Source organism: Erythrolamprus reginae, chromosome 3, assembly GCF_031021105.1.
Source record: "Erythrolamprus reginae isolate rEryReg1 chromosome 3, rEryReg1.hap1, whole genome shotgun sequence".
In the NCBI taxonomy this organism is placed as follows: domain Eukaryota; kingdom Metazoa; phylum Chordata; class Lepidosauria; order Squamata; family Dipsadidae; genus Erythrolamprus; species Erythrolamprus reginae.
This window is the reverse complement of record NC_091952.1, coordinates 25,195,611-25,223,052: the sequence shown is the minus strand read 5'-3', so window position 1 is coordinate 25,223,052 and position 27,442 is coordinate 25,195,611. Positions and strand designations below refer to the sequence as shown.

General features: G+C 43.0%; 1 protein-coding gene across 2 annotated transcripts in view; it reads left to right on the top strand.

Annotated features, from left to right (window-relative positions):
* PTPN1 (protein tyrosine phosphatase non-receptor type 1) overlaps positions 1-27,442 on the top strand; it is a 150,252-nt gene that overhangs the window by 94,438 nt on the left and 28,372 nt on the right. The window contains exons 2-3 of one of the 2 annotated variants that reach the window (XM_070744628.1): positions 19,457-19,547; positions 26,043-26,143. In XM_070744628.1, coding sequence (XP_070600729.1) covers positions 19,457-19,547; positions 26,043-26,143 — 192 coding nt within the window. Of the gene's footprint in view, positions 1-19,456; positions 19,548-24,513; positions 24,566-26,042; positions 26,144-27,442 lie in introns of those variants that run through there. The other variant, XM_070744627.1, reaches the window with a different exon arrangement.

Genomic DNA, 27,442 nt, shown 5'->3' with positions numbered 1-27,442 from the left:
GTTCCCTGAGAATGGATTCCAGGCCAAGCTTGAAAGTTTGGCAGACTAAAAACTTGGTCCCAGTGACCAATTTATTTATTGTTAGAGTTGAAAGGGACCATGAAGGCCATAGAGTTCAACCCCCTGCCCAAGCAGGAACTCTATAGTACACCAGTCAAGTGGCAGTTCAATCTTCTCTTTAAAATGTCCAGAGTGTTAGAGTTCACAACGTCCACTGGTAAGTTGTTCCATTGGTTGATCGCTCTGACCGTCAGGAAGTTCCTCCTTATCTCCATGTTGAATCTCTCCTTGGTCAGCTTCCAGCCGTTGTTCCTCGTCCGGCCCTCTGGTGCCCTGAAGAATAAAGTGATCCCCTCCTCTCTGTGACATCCCCTCGTATACTTGTAGACTGCTATCATGTCCGCTCTGGCCCTCCTTTTCTCTAGGCTATCCATGCCCAGTTCCCTCAGTATCTCTTCGTAAGTCTTGGTTTCCAATCCCTTAATCATCTTGGTTGCTCTTTTTTGCACCTTCTCCAGAGTTTCAATGTCTCTTTTGAAGTGTGGTGAACAGAACTGAATACATTACTCCAGGTGTGGTCGGACCAGGGCGTAGTAGAGTGGTATTAAGACTTCCTTGGTCTTGGAGTGTATTCCCCTGTTGATGCAGCTTAGGATTGTGTTGGCTTTTTTAGCTGCTGCTGCACATTGTTGGCTCATGTTTAGTTGATTGTCCACCAAGACTCCGAGGTCTCTTTTGCAGTCGCTACTGTTAAGAGGGGTTTCTCCCAGGTTGTATGTGTGTCCAGGGTTTTTTCTGCCTAGGTGAAGGACTTTGGTTTTGTTGATGTTAAACATCATTTTGTTGGTGTGGGCCCACTGTGTTAGTCTGTCTAGATCTTTCTGTAATTTGAGCCTGTCTTCTAGGGTATTGGCTACCCCCGCCAGCTTGGTGTCGTCTGCGAATTTGATCAGTTGCCCTTCTATTCCCTCGTCCAAGTCTTGATAAAAATGTTGAAGAGCACAGGGCCCAGGACTGAACCCTGTGGTACCCCACTGCCTACGTTCTTCCATGTGGATTTGGAACCGCTGAGGACAATTCGTTGGGTGCGGTTGGTCAGCCAGCTATTGATCCATCTGCAATTTAGGTTGGATCCTGCAAAATTATCCTGGAATATATACGTATATTCACAGAGTGATTGGGTTTGTGCTACGTTTGATCCAACTTTGACTGGACTATAGACATAGACATAGAATTCTTTATTGGCCAAGGGTGATTGCACACACAAGGAATTTGTCTTTGGTGCATATGCTCTCATTGTACATAAAAGAAAAGATACATTTGTCAAGAATCTTGAGGTACAACACTTAATGATTGTCAAAGGGTACAAATAAGCAATCAGGAAACAATCAATATTAATATAAATCTTAAGGATACAAGCAACAAGTTGCAGTCATACAGTCATAAGTGGGAGGAAATGGGTGATAGGAATAATGAGAAAAAACTAGTAGTAATAGTAGTGCAGACTTAGTAAATAGTTTGACAGTGTTGAGGGAATTATTTGTTTAGCAGAGTGATAGCGTTTGGGAAAAACTGCTCTCGTGTCTAGTTGTCTTGGTGTGCAGATAGAAGACAGATAGAATGAGATACAGCAATGAAAAGGTGATAAGTTATCATAGTTTTTCTGGTATCAACTCAGATCTCTTTTAGGCAACATTAATGTTAGATATTCTGAGCCTTATACCAATTTTGAGAATCTAATACTTAATTTCTTAGAAGAACCCAAGGAAACAATCTACAAAAATTAAATAGGTTGCTACTGCAATTATTTATTTATTTATTTATTCATTCATTCATTCATTCATTCATTCAATTTTTATGCCGCCCTTCTCCTTAGACTCAGGGCGGCTTACAACATGTTAGCAATAGCACTTTTTAACCGAGCCAACATATTGCCCACACAATCCGGATCCTCATTTTACCCACCTCGGAAGGATGGAAGGCTGAGTCAACCTTGATCCGGTGATGAGATTTGAACCGCTGACCTTCAGATCTACAGTCAGCTTCAGTGGCTTGCAGTACAGCACTCTACCTGCTGCGCCACCCCGGCTGTTATTAGTGCTTAGTGCTCTGTAGTGATGTTTTGAGGGTAGGAGTTGAAACTATCAATCCAATTATCTAGATTTGTTCAATGTACAGCACTGGCCTATAAATTAATCATGCATTTTGACTTCACACACTACACTACATTACTCTACACTACACTACACTACACTACACTACACTACAGTACACTACAACCAGATTCACTGCAGTAGTTAATGAATGGGTGTGCAGTTTAATTATTTCTTATTAGAATACACTTTTGGAAACTTTGGAAAACTTCCTTTTTCTCTCTACATTCTATAATGTGACTTGCTATGATTTGTCACCAAATTACACAATTTTATTTTATAAACGTAAACAAACTGTCTTGTCAAGATTAATTCTTTCATAAAATGTATATTTTCTGTTGGCCCGAAAAATCCTCAGCTCTAAAAATGGTTCCCGTAGGGGTGATTTGGAATGAAATCAGCCCTACTTATTTTCTAAAATTAAACTTCCTGTGAGTATGTTTTGTGGGCCAGAGTCCACTTCTTCAAATTCATGAAAAATTGTTGTGAATATATCTGAGGCTGTTTATGCAAGGAAGTGAAATAGCCGCAAAAGAGGCAGCAGATTTACCCAGCCACTTTCCTCAGTTTTGTTTCCAGAGAAATCATTTTAAAGTCACTTCTGAAGAAAAGAAAAATTAAAATAATATGCCCCAAAATATCCCTTCTAAGTTCTGCAAGTTTGCTTAAGGTTATCTGAACTTAAGCAGACTTACTTGAAGATAGTTTCTCTCATCAAAGTTCTGAGTTAACAGTCTCAAATTGGATTGTAATCAAAATCATAGATAACCATGTTAATATTTCTACTGGGTCTCATTAATTGATCAGGAAGTGAATTACTGAACATACAGACCAGATTATCTCAGGGACCGCCTTCTGCCGCACGAATCCCAGCGACCAGTTAGGTCCCACAGGGTGGGCCTTCTCCAGGTCCCTTCAACTAAATAATGCCATTTGGCGGGACCCAGGGGAAGAGCCTTCTCTGTGGTGGCCCCAGCCCTCTGGAACCAACTCCCCCCAGAGATTAGAATAGCCCCCACCCTCCTTGCCTTTCGTAAGCTCCTTAAAACCCCTCTGTGCCGTCAAGCATGGGGGAACTGAGATATTCTTTCCCCCTAGGCTTCTACAATTTATGCATGGTATGTTTGTATGTATGATTGGTTTTATAACAAGGGTTTTTAGCTGTTTTAGTATTGGATTGTCAAATAAATAAATAGATCAATAAATAAATAAATAAATAGTTGAATACAGTAAGTTATTAAAACTAGAAACATTAATTCAGCTTATTCTTTTATCATCATGGATGAATAATTTTTGATGCAAACAATCATGCATGCAGCTTTTCAAGTGCCATTTTTTATATGATAATAAACATAATATAATTTGTTAAGCTATAGACCACAGTTCTCTTGATCAGAGAACTTGCAATGTTAGCATTATGCCACAAGGGCAGTCACAATGCCATGCCCCTCTCCATTCCGAGTCTTCGGAGAGGGGCGGCATACAAATCTAATAAATAATTTTAAAAAATAATGAGCATAGCCAGATATAAAATATATATTCTCTAACAAAAAAAACCAATTGAGATTGTTCTGTGTGGTTCCCCCCACCCCACTAATTGGTAGATAATCTTCTCAGCAACCATATACCATTTTACATAAGAGCATATGAGCATAAGAAGAGCCATGCTGAATCAGGCCAAAGCCCATTCAGTCCAGCCCCCTCGTCCCAGTATTGTGTGATAGAGACCTGGTGAGATTGGATTGTTTGATTGATTGAAACATTGGGTTTTAGCTGTAGGTTTTTAAAAATGTATTAGATTTGTCTTGCATGCTTTGTTTCTATATTGCATTCTGTGAGCCGCCCCGAATTTTCGGAGAAAGGTGGCATACAAATCAAATAAATAAATGAATGAATGAATAAATAAATAAATAAATAAATCTAATACTAATAATAATACTAATAATAATAACAATAACAATAACAATAATAAAATATGGATGGATGGATGGATGGATGGATGGATGGATGGATGGATGGATGGATGGATGACCAGGTCCTATTTTCGGGGAAACCCGGGTATTAGTATGAAACAAATAAGTTGCTTATAATTTCTTGTTTAAAGGTAAAAACTTTATATTACTTTACTTCCATTGTTCTAAAGACAACGAAAACAGTTATGCAGTTCCGCAGCACTCCTTAAATGTCTTCTACAATTTTCCAGCACAGGACTATTTTACAACACTCAGCAAACCTTGTGCATATACCCATCCATCCCTAACTTGGCTACACATGGTAGAACCTAGGAATGAATACTTTCTTGGCCATTGTCAACACAGTGTAATGACACCATGGAATGAGTTTCTCTATCAAGCCTCTTCCAAGGGACAGCATGATTTAATGGTTCCATCTAGTTTGCATACTGGCTGGCAGTTTCAGAGCTCTGGCTCTCTGACAGTAGTCTGTGGTTTGCTGGGTGTGTTGCTTCACTGCGGCAGGTATCAAATTACTGAACACTAAATCAATCAGGGTTTTCTAGGAAAGCCATGTTGCAAGGGTACATTGGCAGTGCTAAGATCAGAGTCTCTTATTTACTTCTTTGCAATTTTGACAAGCAGTACTGTACTTTCAAGTTAGTAAAAGCTAACATGAATAAAGTCATGTCAAGAATAACAATTTTATCGCCTTATTTCCCTGATATTGTGCTTTACTCCAGTGATTTTCAACCTTTCTTGAGCCGCGGCACATTTTTTACATTTACAAAATCCTGGGGCACACCACCAACCAAAATGACACCCTAAGACACTCTCCTCTCTTTTTACATCCCTGTCTCTTCCCCACCCTTTTGTGTGTGTGTGTGTGTGTGTGTGTATACACACTCTTGAACCATTTCCAAAACCAGGTGAGGGCTGGGTGGGTTTTCTCTCTTATTCTTTGGGTGCTTTTTATCATATGCTTAAAATCAAGAGTCACTTCTCTCTCTCTTTTGTTTCTCTCTCTTTCCTCTCATTCTCTATCTCAATCATTTTCTCATTTCTCCTTTTTTCCTCCCCTTTTTGCTCATTTCTCTCTCTCTCTCTCTCTCCCTTCCTCTCCTTTTCTCTCTCTCTCTTGCTTTCTTTCTCTCTTGCTTTCTTTCTCTTTCTCTTGCTTTCTCTCTTTTCTTTCTCTCTCTTGCTTTCTCTCCTCACTCTCTTTTTCTCTCTCTTTCTCTCTCTCTTGCTTTCTTTCTCTTTCTCTCTCTCTCGCTTTCTTTCTCTCACTCTCTCTCTCAGCAAAAAGTTGCGAGACCGGAACCTGAGCTTCCTTCTTTGTGGCACACCTGACCATGTCTCGCGGCACACTAGTGTGCCACGGCACACTGGTTGAAAAACACTGCTTTACTCCATATGTCATAAAACACATACTATACTAGGATATTTCCCTCTTATTATTTTTGCTCTGTAAAATTGTGTAATAGAAGGTGGAAATTCTGATGATGTTGGTTCTACTAGTAAAAATGAATATCCTAGGTTTTCTTTTGGTAGAGAGATAGATAGATAAAATGGATGGATGGATGGATGGATGGATGGATGGATGGATGGATGGACGGACATTTAAATTGCTAAAATTGTAAAATTCTGGCATTCTCTTTTGAGGGTATATGCAATTTGATTAACAAAGATGTACTGGGTCACTATGGAATCCCAATTACATATTTTGTGCAGTTTTCATTAGGCATAATAGTTACCGTAAGTGAATCTATTATGTTTTCAGCCAGTTTTCACTAAAAGTTTAGTTTAGTTTAGTTTATTTAGATTTGTATGCCGCCCCTCTCCGAAGACTCGGGGCGGCTAACAACAATAAAAAACAATGTAACAAATCTAATATTAAAAAGTAATCTTAAAAACCCCAATTTAAGAGACCAATCATACCAACAAACATACCATGTATAAATTCTATAAGCCTAGGAGGAAGGGAGAAAAAAATTTCAATTCCTCCATGCCTGACAACAGAGGTGGGTTTTAAGGAGCTTGCAAAAGGCAAGGAGGGTGGGGGCAACTCTGATATCTGGGGGGAGCTGGTTCCAGAGAGTCGGGGCCGCCAGAGAGAAGGCTCTTCTCCTGGGTCCCGCCAAATGACATTGTTTAGTCAATGGGACCCGGAGAAGGCCAACACTGTGGGACCTAACCGGTCGCTGGGATTCGTGCGGCAGGAGGCGGTCCCGGAGATATTCTGGTCCGGTACCATGAAGGGCTTTATAGGTCATAACCAACACTTTGAATTTTGACCGGAAACTGATCGGCAACCAATGCAGACTGCGGAGTGTTGGAGTAACATGGGCATGCCTTGGGAAGCCCATGATTGCTCTCGCAGCTGCATTCTGCACGATCTGAAGTTTCCGAACACTTTTCAAAGGTAGCCCCATGTAGAGAGCATTACAGTAGTCGAGCCTCGAGGTGATGAGGGCATGAGTGACTGTGAGCAGTGAGTCCCGGTCCAGATAGGGCCGCAACTGGTGCACTAGGCGAACCTGGGCAAACGCCCCCCTCGCCACAGCTGAAAGACAGGAAGAAAACACTGAATTCCACCAGAAACATTGTCAATTGTGGTCTGTATGACCTTGGGACAACCAGAGATGCAGATTGCTTGCTGAGCACCCAAAATGCAGTCACCTCCTGGTGATAATTCCCTTTTGGGGGAATTTGTTACAACTATGGTTGTTAAATGACTTGTATCATAAGTGAAGGGCTAATTGTAGTACTTCTTATTTGTTCAATAAACTTTATTTGCGATAGCGGTCTTTTGAAAAGCCATTTTGAATGTAGTAACTCTAGAGCAGAATTACGTAAAAGAACTTTGACCTGAATTCTTTAATATTTTGTGTAATTATTAAAGTGTCCTTTTGTAGACTTTGGCCCAATTATAGCAAAATCTCACATCACTCTAACATGAGCCACATAACTACAGTGTTCCCTCGATTTCCGCGGGGGATGCGTTCTGAGACCGCCCGCGAAAGTCGAATTTCCACGAAGTAGAGATGCAGAAGTAAATACACCGTTTTTGGCTATGAACAGTATCACAAGCTTTCCCTTAACACTTTAAACCCTTAAATTACCATTTCCCATTCCCTTAACAACCATTTACTCACCATTATTACTGGTACTCACCATTGAATAAGACACTTAGTGATCCTGATATTTATAAACATAATTATTTATTAACAATAATTTTTTTTTGTTATTTATTTGTAAAAATGATTAGTTTGGTGATGATATATGATGTCATTGGGTGGGAAAAACCGTGGTATAGGAAAAAAACCCGAAGCATTTTTTAAATTAATATTTTTTGAAAAACCGTGGTATAGGCTATTCCAGGGGTCGACAAAGTTGTTCAGAATCTAGGAGCCAGCCAAAAAATTTAGGAGCCAGAATTTTTTTTAAGCAAACTTGGTTTTTTGCCGAGTCTCCACCTGACATCGCTTTCACCCCCTCCCCCCCGGCGCAGGCCTGGCTCCGCCGAGCCGGCTCTGCTGTACTCCCGTCGGGATCTGAGGGGAGACCGTTAGTCAGAAACCGAAACAGAGAAGAAGGAAAGGGAGACCGGGCCGGGGACGCGGGTGAGGGGGGGAGGGGGGAGGAGGGGTTACTGGTCGGAAGTCACCGCGCACGCGGCCGGAGGAGGAATGAACAAAACCTCACGCCGGGAGGGGAGGGGCTTCCGCTTCTCTCCGAAGGCGGGTGAGCGGCCAAGATCGGAGCGTCTGTGTGCGGTGGGGGGGAGTGAAGGGGTTCGAGTAAGAGGCGGAATGGAGGCAAGGGGGGGAGGGAGAGACGCACGCAAGCGCAGGGGACGCTGGGAAAGCAGCTCGCTCCGAGGTTGATGGGCGGAGCTACGGAAGCCAAGATGTACCATTTCTGGGCGTAAACACAAGGCGGGAAAAATATACTGTATACCAGTGATTTTCAACCTTTTTTGAGCCGCGGCACATTTTTTACATTTACAAAATCCTGGGGCACACCACCAACCAAAATGACACAAATCTAATAAATAAATAAATAATAAATAAATACATACATACATACATACATACATACATACATACATACATACATACATAAATAACCCCCTCATATATACAATCCCATGTAACATCCCCTTATAAATACAGTCAATCATCAATCATCCCTCCTGAAATTTATACCACTGTCTCATTTCTGGGTACTTCTCCTGTCTTTCCCCCTTTTCTCTCTCATGTTTCTCATTTCTCTCTCTTCCTCCCTTTTTCCCTCATTCCTTCTCCCCCTCACTTCTCCTCTTTTTCCATCCCTGTCTCTCTCCCCCCCTTACGTGTGTGTATGTATACACACTCCAACCATTTCCAAAACCAGTTGAGGGCTGGGGTTTTTTTCTCTTTTATCCTTTTCAAAAACAGGTGTGGGCTGGGGGGGGTTTCTTATTATTTGGGTGCTTTTTACCATATGCTTCAAGAATCACCTCTCTCTCTCTTTTGTTTCACTCTCCTCTCATTCTCTGCCTCAATCATTTTCTCATTTCTCCTTTTTTCTCCCCTTTTTGTTCTCATTTCTCTCACTCTCCTTTCCTCTCCCTATCTGTCTTGCTTTCTCTCTCTCTTGCTATCTTTTTCTCTCTCTTGTTCTCTTATTTTCTCTCTCTCTCTTGTTCTTTCTCTCTCTCATGCTTTCTCTCTCTTGTTCTTTCTCTCTCTGTTGCTCTCTCTCTCTTATTTTCTCTCTCTCTCTCTCTTTCCTTTCTCTCATTCCCTCTTTCTCTCTATCCTTTCTATCTCTCACTCTTTCCTTCTCTCCCTCCCTTTCTCTCTCTTTCCATTCCCTCTTTCTCTCTATCCTTTCTATCTCTCACTCTTTCCTTCTCCCCCTCTCTTTCTCTCTCTTTCCTTTCTCTCATTCCCTTTCTCTCTATCCTTTCTATCTCTCACTTTTTCTTTCTCTCCCTCCCTTTCTCTCTCTTTCCTTTCTCTCATTCCATCTTTGTCTCCTGGGGCTGACTGCGCCTGCCCTGCACCCCCCACCGCGGAGGGAAAGCATTTGGCATCGGCACCGCCAACCCCCCCCCCCCCTCCACAAGCAGCAAAAGCCTCTGCGACTGAGCCGGAAGGCAAACGGCGCACCCCACCGCTTAGGCTTTTGCTGCTCCTGGGGGGGGGAGGATTTTCTCCTCCCCGCCCCCCCCCCCCGGCAGCCAAACGTCGCTGGTGCAGGAAAGCAGCGTGTTAAAAGGCGCGCTGCTTTCACGGAAAACAAACCCGGCTTTCCTGGCAACGGAGGATGACAAGCAGGATGAAGCGGGGTGGAGCAACGCGAGGCTCAAGCAGGCAGCTTCCGCGCGTTTCTTTCAGCGGAAGAGGAGGAGAGGGAGCGGATCGGGCGGGCGGGGGCTGCGCCTTCTACTGCCGGCGCCTCCCCGCCCCCGCCCCCCCCCCCCCAGGCAGGCAGGGGAATGGGGACTGCGCGCCCATGGAAAAGGGCACGCAGGGGGGGTATTTTGGGGTGCGCGGGGTAGCGGCGGCGGCGGGCAATAGCCGGGGGGCGGCTTCTGCAAGTGGGAGCTCCAGGGCTGAAGCCTCAGCCCTGGAGCTCCCACTTGCAGAAGCCACCTCGTGAAAAACACTGCTGTATACATACAGTACAGCAGGCAACATTTTCTAGGCGCCAGACAACATTTTCTAGGCGCCACTGGCGACCAGGCGCCTGGGTTTGTCGATCCTTGGGCTATTCGCAAAGTTCGAACCCGCGAAAATCGAGGGAACACTGTACTGTGAAATCTTTGTCAGCCTCAGTAATGCACATAATGACTACCTGAATAAAGGAAATTTCTGGTTGTACAATACTTTACAATATTTATGGAAAATTTCTCCACACAAAGTAGAAGATGATAATTAGGAATGTGGGACTCTTTGGAGCCCACAAATTGCATTTTCTAATCGAAAAACGTGAGTACAGAGACAGAAGACATAATAAAAAATAAGTAGGGATGGAGTATCTTTCATTTGTTTTGCATTTGGGGTTTTGTTATTGTTGTTATTGCTGGTTCTTCTCATTCTAGTTCACATACCTTCTTAATCTTCATCACCTCACATGCAATTACATGTAGTAACTGGAAATTTTGGAAGATATAGTCCCAATACTTCTGGAGAACAATATGACATAAATATTGCTAAATTAGGGTTCAAGACTTAAGTCATCATATTTTTCTCTAATATTTTGGGGTTGAGAAATACAGTGAAATAGAATAGTATAGAATTCTTTATTGGCCAAGTGTGATTGGACTCCCAAGCAATTTGTCTTTGGTGCATAAGGAGAATAAAATACATTAATCAAGAATAAAAAGATACCACACAGTGATAATCAAGACTACTAATAAGCTATCAAATCGTACTAGAAAACAAAACAGTACAAATTGAAAGACAAAAGCAACATGGTTATTGTCATAAGTGGGAATAGATAGGTATTACTAAAGAAGAGAAGAATAATAGTAATATCATCTTAGTGTTGTGGGAATTAGTTGTTAAGAGGAGTGATGGCATTCTGCAAAAATCCTGTTCTTGTGTCTAGTTGTTCTGGTGTGCAGTGCCCTATAGCATTGTTTTGAGGATGGAAGTTTCACAGCCCCCTTTTTGACTCATGCAGTGTATAGGTCGTCAATGGAAGGCAGATTGGTAACAATTGTTTTTTCTGCAGTTCCGATTATCCATTGAAGTCTGTGTTTGTCCTGTTTGGTTGCAGAGCCAAATCAGACAGCTATGAAGTGCAAATGACAGACTCAATCATTCCTCTGTAGAACTGAATCAGCAGCTCCCTGGGCAGTTTGAGCTTTTTGAGAAAGAACATTCTTTGTTGTGTTTTTTTAATGACATTTTTGATGTTAGGTGTCTATTTTAAGCCTTGAGACAAACTTGAACTTGAAGGTGTGATAGCTGAGGCTTGAATTTCATTCTTATTCATTAACAAAATTAGACACTTAAAAAAATATTTTTAAAAAACACATTACAACATTTTTAAAAAGCATGCTTAGTGCTCATACATTTGGTCCCATTGCCATCATTCAACTTTTAGACACCTCTGACTTGGATGATTATGTCTTCATGACATTTTTCAAGCCATTTTGGGGAGAAACCCCAGACACTGGTGTGACAAGAGTTGGTACATTCCAATGACCCACTGATTCTCTGCCTTATCTAATTTTGCCCTTACTGATGAAGTTGCTTGGATGAGAAATGAAACATCTCAGATCAACAAAATTAGGTCCCACAGAGTGGGCCTTCTCTGGGTCCCGTCAACTAAACAATGTCGCTTGGCAGGACCCAGGGGAACAGCCTTCTCTGTGGTGGCCCCGGCCCTCTGGAACCAACTTCCCCCAGAGATTAGAATTGCCCCCACCCTCCTTGCCTTTCGTAAGCTGCTTAAAACCCACCTCTGCTGCCAGGCATGGGGGAATTGAGATACTCTTTCCCCCTAGGCCTTTACAATTTTATGCATGGTATATCTGTATGTATGTTTGGTTTTTATAATACAGTGATCCCCCGCTCGTTGCGAGGGTTCCGTTCCAGGACCCCCCGCAACGAGCGGGTTTTCGCAAAGTAGCGCTGCGGAAGTAAAAACACCATCTGCGCATGTGCAGATGGTGTTTTTACTCCCGCAGCGCTAGCGAGGAGCCGAAGATTGGGGGCGGCGCGGCTGTTTTAAAATGTCGCCGCCGGCATGGGGGGCTTCCTAGCAGCCCCCCAAACCCGGGTTGGGGGTCCGGGGGGTGCTGGCAAGCCCCCCATGCCGGCGGCGACATTTTAAAACAGCCGCGCCGCCCCCAATCTTCGGCTCCTCGCTAGCGGGCAGGCAGGCAGGCGGCGGACAAGCCGTTCGCTGCGACAGCCAGCGCGGAGAAGCCGTTCGCTGGCGCTGGCTGTCGGCGCTTTTGAGCTGAGTCCCGGAGCGAATTCGCTCCGGGACTCAGCTCAAAAGCGCCGACAGCCAGCGCCAGCGAACGGCTTCTCCGCGCTGGCTGTCGCCGCTTTCGAGCTGAGTCCCAGAGCGAATTCGCTCCGGGACTCAGCTCAAAAGCGCCGACAGCCAGCGCCAGCGAACGGCTTCTCCGCGCTGGCTGTCGCCGCTTTCGAGCTGAGTCCCGGAGCGAATTCGCTCCGGGACTCAGCTCAAAAGCGCCGACAGCCAGCGCCAGCGAACGGCTTCTCCGCGCTGACTGTCGCCGCTTTCGAGCTGAGTCCCGGAGCGAATTCGCTCCGGGACTCAGCTCAAAAGCGCCGACAGCCAGCGCCAGCGAACGGCTTCTCCGCGCTGGCTGTCGCCGCTTTCGAGCTGAGTCCTGGAGCGAATTCGCTTCAGGACTCAGCTCGAAAGCGGCGAGAATGAACGGCGTGGGCGGGCGAAGGGCGGGCGGCAGCGAGGAGTTTGCGTGGGCGGTGGGGAAACTCCTTGCTGATGCCCGCTGCTCGCCCTCCCGCCAGCAAGAGGGGGAAGACCCAGGGAAGCCGCCCAGCAGCTGATCTGCCGGGCGCCATCTACGCATGCGTGCCCATAGAAAAAAAGGGCACACATGCGCAGATGGTGTTTTGACTTCCGGGTTGAAAAATCGCAAATTACCCTGTTCGCAATGGTCGGGGACGCAATAACCGGGGTATTACTGTAATGGGTTTTTAACTGTTTTTAGTATTGGATTATTATTATATGCTGTTTTATTACTGTTGTTAGCCGCCCCGAGTCTGTGGAGTGGGGCGGCATACAAATCCAATAAATAAATAAATTAAAAATTGGTCCAATTACCGTGAGCCTTTAGACTCCCAAGAATGTAGTAGTCCATTATGGGGCATCTGAAAGACCTGGTAAAACAATATTTATTTCTGCTCTCTTCATTCTCGATATAAACCGCCTTTACATATACTATAAGTAGACTCCTTTACTCATGAGGGAAATGGGAAGCTGACCCATTTAATCTTACGAGAAAGGCAGAGGAGTTGGGAAATAGTGATCAGTCAACCTTCTGCTGTCTTTTCCTACCCACTCATATGCTGTGCTTGCTAATAAACCTATTTTCCTTAAATGATTCAAACACATAAGGCTGTTGATATCCTATTACTCATGCTCAAACTGTATAAGTATCGAACACTTAAAATAACCTAGGAAAAAGAAGAGCAAGACTTCTGCTTCTGACACTATATGTAAAATTAAGAGAATAAGTAATTCTGAATATTATGAAACGTGGAAACTGGCACAAATGGACAGAGAATAGAAACAAGATGTCGTGAGAAAATGTGCAAGGGCATACAAAAACTGAGAAATACATAAATATGAAATATACTGTATATAACTACAATTAAATATTGGAATGTAAGGAAATGGGCATTGATGTGTAAAAAAATTATTGTGATGTTTTTCTTTTTAATTTACAAAATTAATAAATAAAACATTTAAAAAATGCACCTCTTTTTTTCATAGACTACTGAGGCCAGGATAATGGGAATAGAGAATAAATCTCTATAAAATGTACTAGATAAGATTAAAAACCACGACTGATTATATCTGAATTATCCTGCTTGCTCATCAGAAATCTCTCCATAGTGTATAGGATCATGTACTGACTTTATATTCTGCATTGAAATGAGGGCTGTGCAGTTCTCACACATGTAAAATCTGTGAACTCCTTACTTGCTTACATTTTGGAAATGACAACTTGTGCTAACGTGCAAATATTCATAATTTAAGACCTCTACCTTTAAATATTTATTTTATTCTTTATTAAATTTATACGCCATTCATCTCACCAATAAGGCAATTTTCTTTATTTTGGTGCCACTCATAAACGGATTGTCTTTTTTTGTTTCGTGCCATGTTTCAAACATACCTGGTGAATTGAAAAAAAGCAAACACGTTTGTTCTTTTAACTTTCATAAAGGATGTAACAGAATGCCCTTATCCAGGGAGTTTGAAACCACCTATAAAGCTAAAGGGACAACAATTGAGAATTAGCAATACCAAGGAAATACCAAATACCAAAGCAATACCAAGGAAAAGTGCTTTGCTATAGAACAGTGATGGCTAACCTTTTCTGGACCGAGTGCCCAAAGCACGGCCAAATCCCCCCAAATGCAATGTGCATGTGGCCCCATGCATGTGCCCCGCCCCTGCCCATGTGACCGTTGTCCCCCATATACACCCTGCCCCTCATGCATCACACACAGCTGCCCACACACATCCCGTACATGTGTGACGGAGACCCGAAGAGCAACTGGCTGGCGAGAGGCATGTGTCCATGTGCGATGAAACTGAGCAGGGGCGACTGTCCCAATGAAACGCCAGTAGGCCCAGTAGCAATGAACAGGTTTATTAGAACAACAACGTGCAACAGTAGATAATAATACATGAACAAACATGGCCGTGCCTGGCAGCTATTTATACTCCTTGCTGCCAGGCTGAGCCAGCCAATCCGGTTCTGTATTTTTCCCGCCCAAGGATAAGGGGCGGGCCACATTTCCTAACTGTCTTCTAGACGCAACACCTCGTGTGCCCAAAGAGAGGACGCTTTGTCATCATGACTATAGAAGTTGGCATGAAACTAGAGGTTTTGTCCTGCACTGAGTTTAAAAAGTAGATTAGATTATTTCTGAGACCGCCTTCTGCCGCACGAATCCCAGCGGCTGATTAGGTCCCACAGAGTTGGCCTTCTCCGGGTCCCGTCGACTAAACAATGTCGTCTGGTGGGACCCAGGGGAAGAGTCTTCTCTGTGGCGGCCCCGACCCTCTGGAACCAACTCCCCCCAGAGATTAGGACTGCCCTCACCCTCCTCGCCTTTCGTAAGTCGTTAAAAACTCTGCCACCAGGCATGGGGAAATTAACACACACCCCAACTGTCAATGTTGGTGTATGGTTTGATTGGATTGTGTGATTATTTTATTATAAGGGTTTTAAATTGTATTTTTAAAAATTGGATTTGTACACTGTTTATGTTGTTGTGAGCCTCACCGAGTCTTCGGAGAGGGGCAGCATACAAATCTAATAAATAATAATAATAATAATTATTATTATCATCATCATCATCATCATCATCATCATCATCATCATTATTATTATTATTATTTAGATTTTGCAATGTCCCTATATTATTATTTGAGGATATATTATATTTCTGTTTATAAGCATGTATTTAGTATTCATTCCAGTATGTAGGCTACCCTACAATAGCATCCCAAAGGTGATTCAGCATAAGAAATCAAACCATTCAAGACAGTTCTTTTTTTGTTGTTGTTATATTAAAGCTACATATAATTGACCTAATCTTGAATGCTCCAATAATTTACTTAGAGAAAGAGAAATGGCAGAATGGTTCTAATACAGTGATCCCCCGTTTATTGCGTCCCCAACCATTGCGAACAGGGTACTTCGCTATTTTTCAACCCGGAAGTCAAAATACCATCTACGCATGCGTGTATGGGCACGCATGCGTAGATGGCAACCGGGAGATCAGCTGCTGGGCGGCTTCCCTGAGTCTTCCCCCTCTTGCTGGCGTCAGCGAGGAGTTTCCCCACCGCCCACGCAAACTCCTCGCTGCCGCCCGCCCTTCGCCCGCCCACGCCGTTCATTCTCGCCGCTTTTGAGCTGAGTCCGGGAGCGAATTCGCTCCCGGACTCAGCTCAAAAGCGCCGATAGCAAGCGGCAAGGAATGGCTTGTCTCGGCGCTTTCGAGCTGAGTCCGGTCAGCTCGAAAGCGCCCATACAAGCCGTTCCTTGCCGCTTGCTATCGGCGCTTTTGAGCTGAGTCCGGAAGCGAATTCGCTCCCGGACTCAGCTCGAAAGCGCCGAGAGTCAGCGCCCCCCGGACCCCCAACCCGGGTTTGGGGGGCTGCTAGGAAGCCCTCCATGCCGGCGGCAAACAGCCGCCCCGCCCCCAATCTTCGGCTCCTCGCTAGCGCTGTGGGAGTAAAAACACCATCTGCACATGCGCAGATGGTGTTTTTACTTCCGCAGCGCTACTTCGCGAAAACCCGCTCGTTGCGGGGGGTCCTGGAACGGAACCCTCGCAACGAGCGGGGGATCACTGTAATGATAGTTATAGAGTATTCATGCAATGTGAAAAAGTCACGTCTCAAAAATCTCTTAAAGCTAACAGAGAAGAAAAGATTCAGTCTATTCCTATATTAAAATTAAGCCTGAAACTAATTTGGAATTGTTCTGGAAAATCAGTTTCATGCAGTGGATTTTTATAATAAGCTGGCAACTGCCTCTTGAGAAACTATGACCACTAATGGTTGGTCACTTCTTGTGGGCCAAGGTCTTTATTTTATTGTTGCTTTTCCTTCAATAGCAGCATTTTCCCAGTGCCTGCAAGAAACATGGACCATTTACTGTCAGAAAATCTCAATGCGCTCATCTCATGGGTTTTCAAAGCATCCTTTAGTTTTAATACTGTAATTGGACTAGAATATGGAGAGGGCAGGGGTCGGCTACTGCCCGGATGGGGAGGGATGGAACGCAGTGGGGTAGCAAAAATGGAGCTCAACCTCAGAGCAAGTAATTTGCACTGAAAGATGTTGAAATAAAATGCATAAGCCACAGTGCGGTAGTAAAAATTTTGGTAGCCGTTCACCGGGAGAGGGAGATGGAACTGGATTTTGATCCTGCATGAAATTGTATTGTATTTTATATTTAAGGAGACTGTAGAAGTAAGAATTGAGCTTTCCAATTTCAGCTGCAGCCAGCAATGTCCGCTTGGTCTAGGAGCAGGATCTGATTTATATTCTGTCTTTGCTCAAATGAGCACTCAGCATGGCTCATAAATTTTAAAGGCACAGTTCAAAGGTTAAAAAAGAGAGTGAATGCTAAAAATGATTAACTCTTAAGAGGATGGGGGAAAATCATACGTTGTTGTAGCCAAGCAACATCTTGGAGGGTTGTAAGGTCCCCCCTGGGCTATGGAAAAATACAAACTTGCATGGCCTTAGTGTAAAATGTGTTGTGTTTGTTTAGTTATACCAGTGTTTCCCAACCTTGGCAACTTGAAGATATCTGGACTTCAACTCCCAGAATTCCCCAGCCAGCGAGTTACCGTGTTTCCCCGAAAATAAGACACTGTCTTATATTAATTTTTGCTCCAAAAGTTGTGTTACATCTCATTTTCGGGGGGGGGGTGCCTTATATTTCTCAAATAAGACAAATTCACAGGCAGAAAAGCTGACACCCCCAAAGAAAGTGTACCGTACGGTACACTGATTACGGTACGGTACCTGTCAGTATGGCACCCACCCACACAAACGATGGCACTTATATGGTACAACAGTATACTCCCGCTATTGCAGCTTCCGGCCACCAGAGGAAATACAGTCTACGCACTGTAGTGGAAACTGTAATGGCGGTGAGACAGCAGCAGACTGTGTCTGCTGTACTGGACGGTACAAACCGATGGAAGGGGCCAGAAGGGGATGCCACATTATTACGGTACTGCTATGAACAGCTTTGAATGGTACCGTATGTTTTTCCACCGTACCGTATGTAAACCTGACTATGCCTTATTTTCGGGGGGTGCCTTATATTAGCAAATTCTGCAAAACCTCTGACATGCCTCACTTTCAGGGTACGTCTTATTTTCGGGGAAACAGGGTATACATATTGCATTTATTTATTTAACTGTATAAGTTAAAGAATGGCTTCACTTCAAATCTAATGGGGGGAAAAATGCTTCAAGTGAAAATCCTGCAATGTCTCTCTTTCTCTTTATTTTTAATCCCTGCATTGTTAAATTACTCATGCTTTGTTTTAAGTTACTGACATGTACTGTACAGGTTTGACTGATCTTACACATAGCTTTTGTTAGAATGTTACTTACAGTGAATGCTGAATTTTATGTGAGTTGCCAGAGAAATGACTGATCAGTGCCAAATTGGATGGCTGCAACAACTCTAGTGCTGCTGTGTACAATATACCTTATCCTTTTAATATTTACAGTTCCTGTGTAGCTTGCTGATGACTCAAGGAAACTTATGCTCTTATCTTAACCAGGCATTTGTAGCCTTTAGCTGTTAATATGCATATATGAAAGGGTGGAATGCAGGATATCAAGAAACATATGTGTTCCTGTAGATATCCTTGTTCAGTTGCTCTACTTGAATGTCCGTCTTTGTGGTGCCTTTTATTTCAGTAGTAAAATTGCATTTCATGCTGCAAATCCAATGAAACATGATACTTTTCTCTGAACATTCTCATAAATTTCCAAATTTATTTTCAGTAATGATATATGCCGCTAGCCTGCAATGCATTCCTTGAATCTTTGCCATTATTAATCTTAAAAACGGTCGTTATTTGGAAATTTTGCACAGCAACTGTTAAGAGAAAACAGAATCACTCATGATGTTAAAGCTAGCTCTCACTTGATTTTTTTTTTAATCAACAGTTCAAAGCAGATAGTAATACAGTGATCCCTCGATTTTCGCAGGGGTTGCGTTCCCAGACTGCCCGTGAAAGTCGAATTTCCGCGAAGTAGAGATGCGGAAGTAAAAACACCATTTTTGGCTATGGACAGCCAAAAACTACCCCCGCGCACCCTTTTCCAAGGCTGCGCAAGAAACCAGGCATAAAGTTGGGAGTGGGGAGCAACGAAAGTGTGGAGGCCGGCAAAGATTGTTTTGAATGTCGGCCGCCCCAGCGCCTCCGGCCCCCTCGCCGCTAACCCCCACCCACCCGATCCGCCCCTCTCACTGGCTTTCTTGAGGCATGGGTCCTCCTGCAGCAGCGCTGGTGGCTATGGCTTCTCGTCCTCATTCGGCCGCTAGCCGCTCTGAGCGCTTTGAGAATGCCTGCCACGCCCCTCTCGCAATCCCTTAGCTGAGAGTGCTTTCATCCCAGCTGTCAGCGAGAGGACTGCAGAAGAGGCGGGGCAGGCGTTCTCACAGAGAGAGAGCAACAGACAGAGTGAGACAGAGACAGAGTGAGATAGAAAGGGGAGAGAGAGAGGGAGAAAGAGAGAGAGAGAAAGCAAAAGGGAGGGAGAGTGGAAGGTAGAGAGAGAGAGAAATGATAGAAAAAAGGGGAGAAAAAAAGAGAAATGAGAAAATGATTGAAGCTGAGAATGACAGGAAAGAGAGAAAAAGAGAGAGAAGTGACTCTTGGTGATGACGTATGACGTCATTGGGTGGGAAAAACCATGATATGGAAAAAAAACCCGCAGAGTATTTTTTAATTAATATTTTTTAAAAAACCGTGGTATAGCCGTTTCGCGAAGTTTGAACCCGCGAAAATCGAGGGATCACTGTATGCACAAGTCTTGGCATATACCAATGTCTTCTTTTATTTCCTTCTAGGAAATCAAACATGAAGCCAGTGACTTTCCGTGTAAAATGGCCAAACATCCGAAAAACAAAACTCGCAACAGGTACAGAGATGTCAGCCCCTGTAAGTATTGTGACCTTCTTAGTTTGCTTACAAAAACTACAGCATTGTTGTCAGTGAAGGTTATCAGTCAGTCAGGTAGAATTGTCTGGAAGTTGTGTCATGGCAACTAGAAAGAAGACCAATTGCCATGACTCAAATTCCAAATATAGCATGATTATTTTTCTAATACAATTTTTCAAAAACTCAAAGGAATGGGGTTTGTCAAATGTAAGGCCAATCTTTGAATTAGCATTGCAGTACAGGTAATCCTCGACTTACAGCAGTTCATTTAGTGGCTGTTCAAAGTTACAATGATACTGAAAAAATGACACAACTATTTTTCAAATGTGCAACTGTTGCAGCATTCCCATCATCACTTGATGGGAATTCAGTCTCCTATTTATAGCAGTAGCATTTAGATTTATATACTGTTTTACAGCCCCTTCTAAGCGGTTTACAGAATCAACATACTGCCCCTAATAATCGGTGCCCTCATTTTACCCACCTCAGAAGGATGGAAGGCTGAGTCAACCTTGAGCCGGTGGTGAGATTTGAACTGCTGAACTACAGCTAGCAGTTAGCTGAAGTAGCCTGCAGTGCTGCACTTTAACCATTGCACCACCCTGGCTGTAGTGTCACAGGGTCATGTCATCACTTTTTATGACTTTCTGACAAGCAAAATCTGGAGAAGTTAGATTTACTTAACAGCTGTAACAATAAGATTGTAAAGTGGGGCAAAACTCTTTTAACAAATGTCTGACTAAGCAACAGAAATTTGCAGGTCAATTGTGTATATGAGACATGTGCAACATTTTTAGGCTTAACTTAAGCCAGTGAAGGGGAAACCTTTTTTTGCTCGGGTGCCAAAAGGGTGAATGTACCCACACCCATAATGCAATGCCTTCCCTTCCCCTCCCCCCCCCGTGCATGTGTGCACAACCTTCTATATGTTTGCCCAGGTTCGCCTGGTGCACCAGTTGCGGCCCTATTTGGATCGGGAGTCACTGCTCACAGTCACTCATGCCCTCATCACTTCGAGATTCGACTACTGTAATGCTCTCTACATGGGGCTACCTTTGAAAAGTGTTCGGAAACTTCAGATCGTGCAGAATGCAGCTGCGAGAGCAATCATGGGCTTCCCCAGGTGTGCCCATGTCACACCAACACTCCGCAGTCTGCATTGGTTGCCGATCAGTTTCCGGTCACAATTCAAAGTGTTGGTTATGACCTATAAAGCCCTTCATGGCACCGGACCAGAATATCTCTGGGACCGCCTTCTGCCGCACGAATCCCAGCAATCAGTTAGGTCCCACAGAGTTGGCCTTCTCCGGGTCCCGTCAACTAAACAATGTCGTTTGGCGGGACCCAGGGTAAGAGCCTTCTCTGTGGCAGCCCCAACCCTTTGGAACCAACTCCCCCCAGATATCAGAGTTGCCCCCACCCTCCTTGCCTTTCGTAAGCTCCTTAAAACCCACCTCTGTCGTCAGGCATGGGGGAATTGAGACTTTCCCTCCCCCTAGGCTTATAAAATGTATGCATGGTATGTTAGTATGTATGATTGGTTTCTAAATTGGGGTTTTAAATTAACTTAAATATTAGATTTGTTTACATTGTATTATTATTGCTGTTAGCCGCCCCGAGTCTGCAGAGAGGGGCGGCATACAAATGTGATTAATAAATAAATAATAAATAAATACTCTTTCCCCCTCCCCCCACGAATGCACGCGGATCTCACTGAAGCACCGGACTGTCAGTAGGCCCGTTGGGTCATTTTTCACCTTCCCCAGGCTTCAGGAAGCTGGAGAGGGCAAAAAACAGTCCAACTGCCCAACTGGAAGTTCATTAAAAATTGAATAAATAAATAAATAAATAAATACATTTCCAAACTTCGGGTAAGCCCGTTGAGTCCATTTTTTCATCAGCCACAGTCTGTGGGAGATTTCCTGAAGCCTGGGGAGGGCAAAAATGGCTTTTCTCCCACCCTCTGGAATGCTGAAAATCAGCTAGTCAACTTGCACATACGAGCTGGAGCTGACATAGGGCAACACCTCGCGTGTCCTCAGATATGGCTCCATGTGCCACAGATTTGAATCACGGGTTCAGGCGTTACTTAATATGTGGGAGTTACTGAAATCCCCCTTTAGTGAGATGTCAGTGAGAAGTAAGTAGGGCCACCTCATGAAAATTTGTGGCTCAGGATTTTCTCAATGGGAAAAAAAAGACTTTTTTTCATCGCATTTTTTTTATGTTAAGCTTTTTCTAGGGCTTACGGTACAGCTCTTATATCTCTTATTCCAAAGATCTCGGAAACTTGGCAGACAATTTTTGCAATTATAGTCAGATGAAGTTCTGGGAAATGCAAAACAGGGTTTCTGAAAGAGCACTATCCCGTTGTGAATTGTGTAATTGTAAAGAGTCATTTATATTCAGAGATTAGATAAAAAATAATCCTACGTAGAAGAGTTTACACACCTGGATCGTGGCTTGCTGCTCTGAATTATCTCATGATGGAGCAGAAATACCACACAAAGAGCACAGCAAAAAGAGACCAAAATGTGCATGAAATACACAAGGCTTTGGAAAGGAGGTTGAAATCACTGTAAATGTAACTATTAAAAATCTTCAAATAAATCAGAAAAATACCTTGCTTTATAGTTAATTATGCACTAAATGCAAGTTGGCTTTACGATATGGTGGTTAAAAGATCAATTTCAGATTGGATTAAAGGAAATACAGTAATACCTCGTCTTATGAACCTAATTGGTTCCCGGGGGAGGTTCGTAAGACGAAAAGTTCGTAAGATGAAACATTGTTTCCCATAGGAAACAATGTAAAATCCATTAACCCGTGCAACGAAAAAAAACCCGCAAGAAAACGCCGCCGCCCAACTGTCACCTTTTGAAACAGCCGGGAGTGCTTCCCAGCAGCCTCCGGAACACGAACGCCAAACCCGAACTTCCGGGATCGGGGTTCGGGAGGCCGCCGAGAAACCCCCCGGCTGTTTTAAAAGGTGACAGCCAGGCGGCGAGGCTTCCCAGCGGCCTCCCGAATGCCGAACCTGGAAGTTCGGCAAAAGTTCGGGTTCGGGAGGCCACTGGGAAGTCCCGCCGCCCGGCTGTCACCTTTTAAAACAGCCGGGGGGCTTCTCGGTGGCCTCCCGAATGCCGAATCCGGAAGTTCGGGTTTGGTGTTCGGGTTCAGGAGGACGCTGGGAAGCCCCCCGGCTGTTTCAAAAAGCGACAGCCGGGCGGCGGGGCTTCGCGGCGGCGACGGGTTCGTAAGAAGAAAAAAGTTCGTAAAAAGAGGCAAAAATTTTCTGAACCCGGGTTCGTATCTCGGGTTGTTCGTAAGACGAGGGGTTCGTATCATGAGGTACCACTGTATAGGTTCCACAAAAGAGGAAACAATAGCTCCACTTCATTGGCCTGTTCCCACTTTGGGTGTTATAACTTTTTCTGGCACCACATTTATTTTGATAAAATGGAACAGATTCAGAAAAGCGCAATAAGGCTGATCAAGCAATTAAGAAACCGGAATCTATCAACAAGGAAACTAGAAATGTGTAACTTTGAAAAGACCTATAGGGGGCGCTTCAGCTATCTGAAATGGTATTATGTAGAAAATAGCGGGTATGACATATGGCACTTAATTCCATAAAATGTTCTCATTAAATCATAAGAAACGAGTGTGGGTGGGAGATGGTGAAAGGGGATTTGAAAATCAAATATTTGTGGTTAAAATTTTGTCTCACGTTCACATCACTGTCCTGGTTTTCTTTTCGCATCTGCTCATCTCCAAGTGTTACAGTCAGCTAACTCGGGAGCTTTGATTGTCATGTGTGCTACACATTCAGATTGCCAATCTGTTCTTTTCCATATGTTAGAAAATCTCTACCATCATTTAATAGACTAAAAATCTGTTGCGCCTTCCTGGAAAACTCAATACATGCGATAGTGTTGCACATAATTTCGCTTACTGATCAGTTCTGAAGATTCTTTTTATGGTAACTGCGATTGATTTTGTTTGTTTTAGTTAAAATGGCTTCCAGTCGGTTTGGTTTTCCTGTAAAATGTAGAGATTCTTTTATATCTGGGTGGACTAAAGGGAACAAACTTTAGATCTTTAAAACAGAGTGCAGTTACTGTCAGAGTGCTTTGAATATTGATAATCAGTGGGTTGGGTTCTAAGAAATGTTAACTGAAATAGATAGATAGATAGATAAGACACAATGTAGATGAAGCAATTAAATATTTTTATGATAGAGATTTCAGTTTTTCCTGAAAATGAAAGCAATATTTTAAGGACAAGATTATAAAATCCTAAAAATGCTATTTTATATGAAGGATTTTATTTATTTATTTTTATTTATTACTTAGATTTGTATGCCGCCCCTCTCCGAAGACTCGGGGCGGCTCACAACATGTGGAAACAAATCATAAATAATCTAACAATTTTAAAATTAAAAGATTTAAAAGACCCCATATACTAACAGACATACACACAAGCATACCATATATAAATTAAACATGCCCAGGGGAAGATGTTTCAGTTCCCCCATGCCTGACGGCAAAGGTGGGTTTTAAGGAGTTTACGGAAGGCAGGAAGAGTAGGGGCAGTTCTAATCTCCAGGGGGAGTTGGTTCCAGAGGGCCGGTGCCGCCACAGAGAAGGCTCTTCCCCTGGGGCCCGCCAACCGACATTGTTTAGTTGACGGGACCCGGAGAAGGCCCACTCTGTGGGACCTGATCGGTCGCTGGGATTCGTGTGGCAGGAGGCGATCTCGGAGATATTCTGGTCCAATGCCATGAAGGGCTTTAAAGGTCATAACCAACCATTTTATAATCTTGTACTTAAAACATTGCTATCTATCTATCTACCTATTTCAAATTCTATATTAGCATATCTCTATGTTCTGTATTGTGCTTGTTAGAAATAAGATTATACACATTTTTTTTTAAAGGTTAGTATTTTTAGAGCTCGCAGTGGTTTATATTGCTAGGAGCATCCATGGTTGGCTTCATCTGGTTTTCCTGGTTACAGGTAATTTAACTATGTTACCCATGTGTTGATAATCCAAATTTAGTTTAGTGTAAAGCATTCTACATGGGACCATTCATGTATCTGGAAAATGCAACTAGGAAAAATGTAGTTTTTGTTGTTGTTGTTGAATGGACACGTTACATACATTCTGTGTTAAATTAATTCTTATTTATTTATTTATTTATTTATTTATTTATTTATTTGTTGCAATAAAAATACAACAATAAAATCAACAATATAATAAAAATGATAACATCATTAAAAAAACCATGCAAACATTACAATCTATCTAATTCCAGGCCTGCTGGAAAAGCCAGGACTTTCCGGAAAATCGGTAGAGAGGAGATCTTGCGGATCTTTGGGGGTAATTGATTCCACAGGGTCGGAGCCATCACAGAGAAGGCTCTTCCCTTCAAAAGACATTGTTTGGCACATGGGACCTGGAAAAGGCCGACGCTGTGGGCCCTTACTGCCCGCAGTGAGGTATGAGGATGGAGGAAATCTCGTAAATAGTCTCTCTTGACTGTTGGATTGGCTACTATTTAACTGCTAAGCCTCCAATAATTTGAAACTGAGGTACTCATTTTAAATCTGCACGGTTACTGAGATCATTTGGGTACAATATTGCATGCAGGCACACTACATCGGGGAGTAACATAAAATGGATCAGGTTCGGAAAAAAGCAAAAAATATATATGACAATTTAGCAAATTATCTACATTGCAGTAGATAAGAATCAATGGAATTGAAGATGGGCTGGACTTAGATTTCTCGTGGATGCAGATGGACTCAAGACTGATCATCCGCTTGACCCCTTCCTCAGTCCCAGCTGGTCATCTCTTACAAAATACCTTCTTATTGATTGTGTAGAGTATTCCATCTCCACCACCCATTCAAGAAGCAAATATTTGTTCTATTTGTTAGATCATGGGAATCAGTCCCACAGTGTCACATTATTGTCATGTGACATATCGCGACTCCCCCCCTTTGCTAAATCAGGTGTGGGCATGGCCAGCATCCAGCTCACAGACCACGAGTTTGACACCCCTGACTTAGATGTTTATTGAAGTTTTCTTGTGTAAATAACTGATTTTTTTCCTATTCTCACTCGTACATTAACTTACATGTTATGTATACTTTGTTTTAAATTACTGCTGTTTTATAACTATAAATTGGTTTCTTAAAACACTTAGAGAAGTTTTATAGAAGGCAGCGTGTTTTATTTAGAACAAAAAAATAACATAGGACGTGACCTTTAGCTCATGGTATCACACCTGATTAAATATTGTTCCCACACCTGATTAAATATTTTCCCATTTTAATAATGGCATAGGAACTTTTCTTAAGAATTAAGGTTTTGCTTTTTGTTCCATATATTTGGAAACAAAAAAAGCTTACTTATTTATTCTGAAACCAGCTGTTTAGCAAAGTGTAAATATTATGTGTTTAATAGTGTGGTTTTTTATCCATTTTGCAGTTGACCACAGCCGAATTAAGCTGGAACAAGGTGACAATGATTATGTCAATGCAAGTTTGATAAAAATGGAGGAGGCAAACAGAAGTTATATTCTTACACAGGTAAGAGCTTTAAGAGAATAATAGAAAGGAAATAGTAATCTTTCTTTCCTGTTTTTTTATTTTGGAAAGCACAACTGGTAGCTGTGTGGGAAAACAAGTCAAATGCTTTACCTTCACCCATCATGCAGTCACATGCTATAGGTATAGTATGTTATTATGCCCTTTCCACTTCCTCAGTTCCTATAATGCTGCTTTATTGTTGTTGTGGTTGGCTCTGGCCCAGTTCCTGCCCCAGGGAATGGGGAGGTGGAGGCAGGGGAAAATTCAACATGTCACAGGCCTGTGTTATTGCCGACAGAATCAGATCAGAGTTTAGTTTCCTTGGACGAAGAAGAAGGTGGGAGTGACTCAGCAGAGGAGGTCTTGGCACACAGCCAAGGCAGTCAATCTTCCTTATTTTCTATAGCTTCAGATGATGACATTTTGGATCCACGCAAGCGCAGAATTATGCGTAGAAGAGACCAAGTAAGAACATATTACAGGAAATAAGGGAGGCCACCTGTGTTTGGGTGGGGCTCCAGTAATTAGGGCTGCTGCTATAAATAGCAGCATGTGGGTTTGGCCATTATGGAAGAATATCTGTTGCAGTTTCGTCAGGAATGTTGTGTGCTGGACTTTGTTGCTTTTTCACGCCTTTGAAACCAAAGCAGAGCAGCGTGTGTGTGTTTGTGTGTGTGTGTGTCTCCCTTCATTGAAAAAAGAAGGGGTGTGAAGTTTCTCCCCAGCTGCGGGCTAAGTACTTAATGACTGAAATTGTACAGACTACCTGGTTATTTTGGGAAGAGTGCTCTGCAATACAAAAAGAATGCTTAGTTTATTTGGACTTTTGTGATAAAGAACATTGTTTTGAATTTTCAAACGTGTGTGTGTGTGTCTGAAATTTGTACCCTTGAATTTTCGGGAGGCTCCTATCAGAGAGCCCGACAGAACAATTTGTGGTGAGGAGAGAGGGTGTTTTTGAGACAAATGAGCAAAGGACAACAGGTATATATGACAAGATGATATATTCCCAGTGTGAAGGTCCTCCTAGCTAAATCAAGTAGGCACTGATATTGGCAAACAGTGATGCTGCAAGCAGATGATGACTTTAGTGAAAACATCAAAGGTATCATTTCCTACTGTGGAAAAAGCAATGATAAACCCCTCGTGTATTTTACCGAGACACTGCATAGATAGAAAATCATTATATCATGATTGACAACAAAATCCCTCAAGTCAGATAGGACACAACTCTGCTAAGGAAGAGTTGGGGATCTTTTTGAATACTAATAGCATTTATGATATGGCTTAAGGACATCT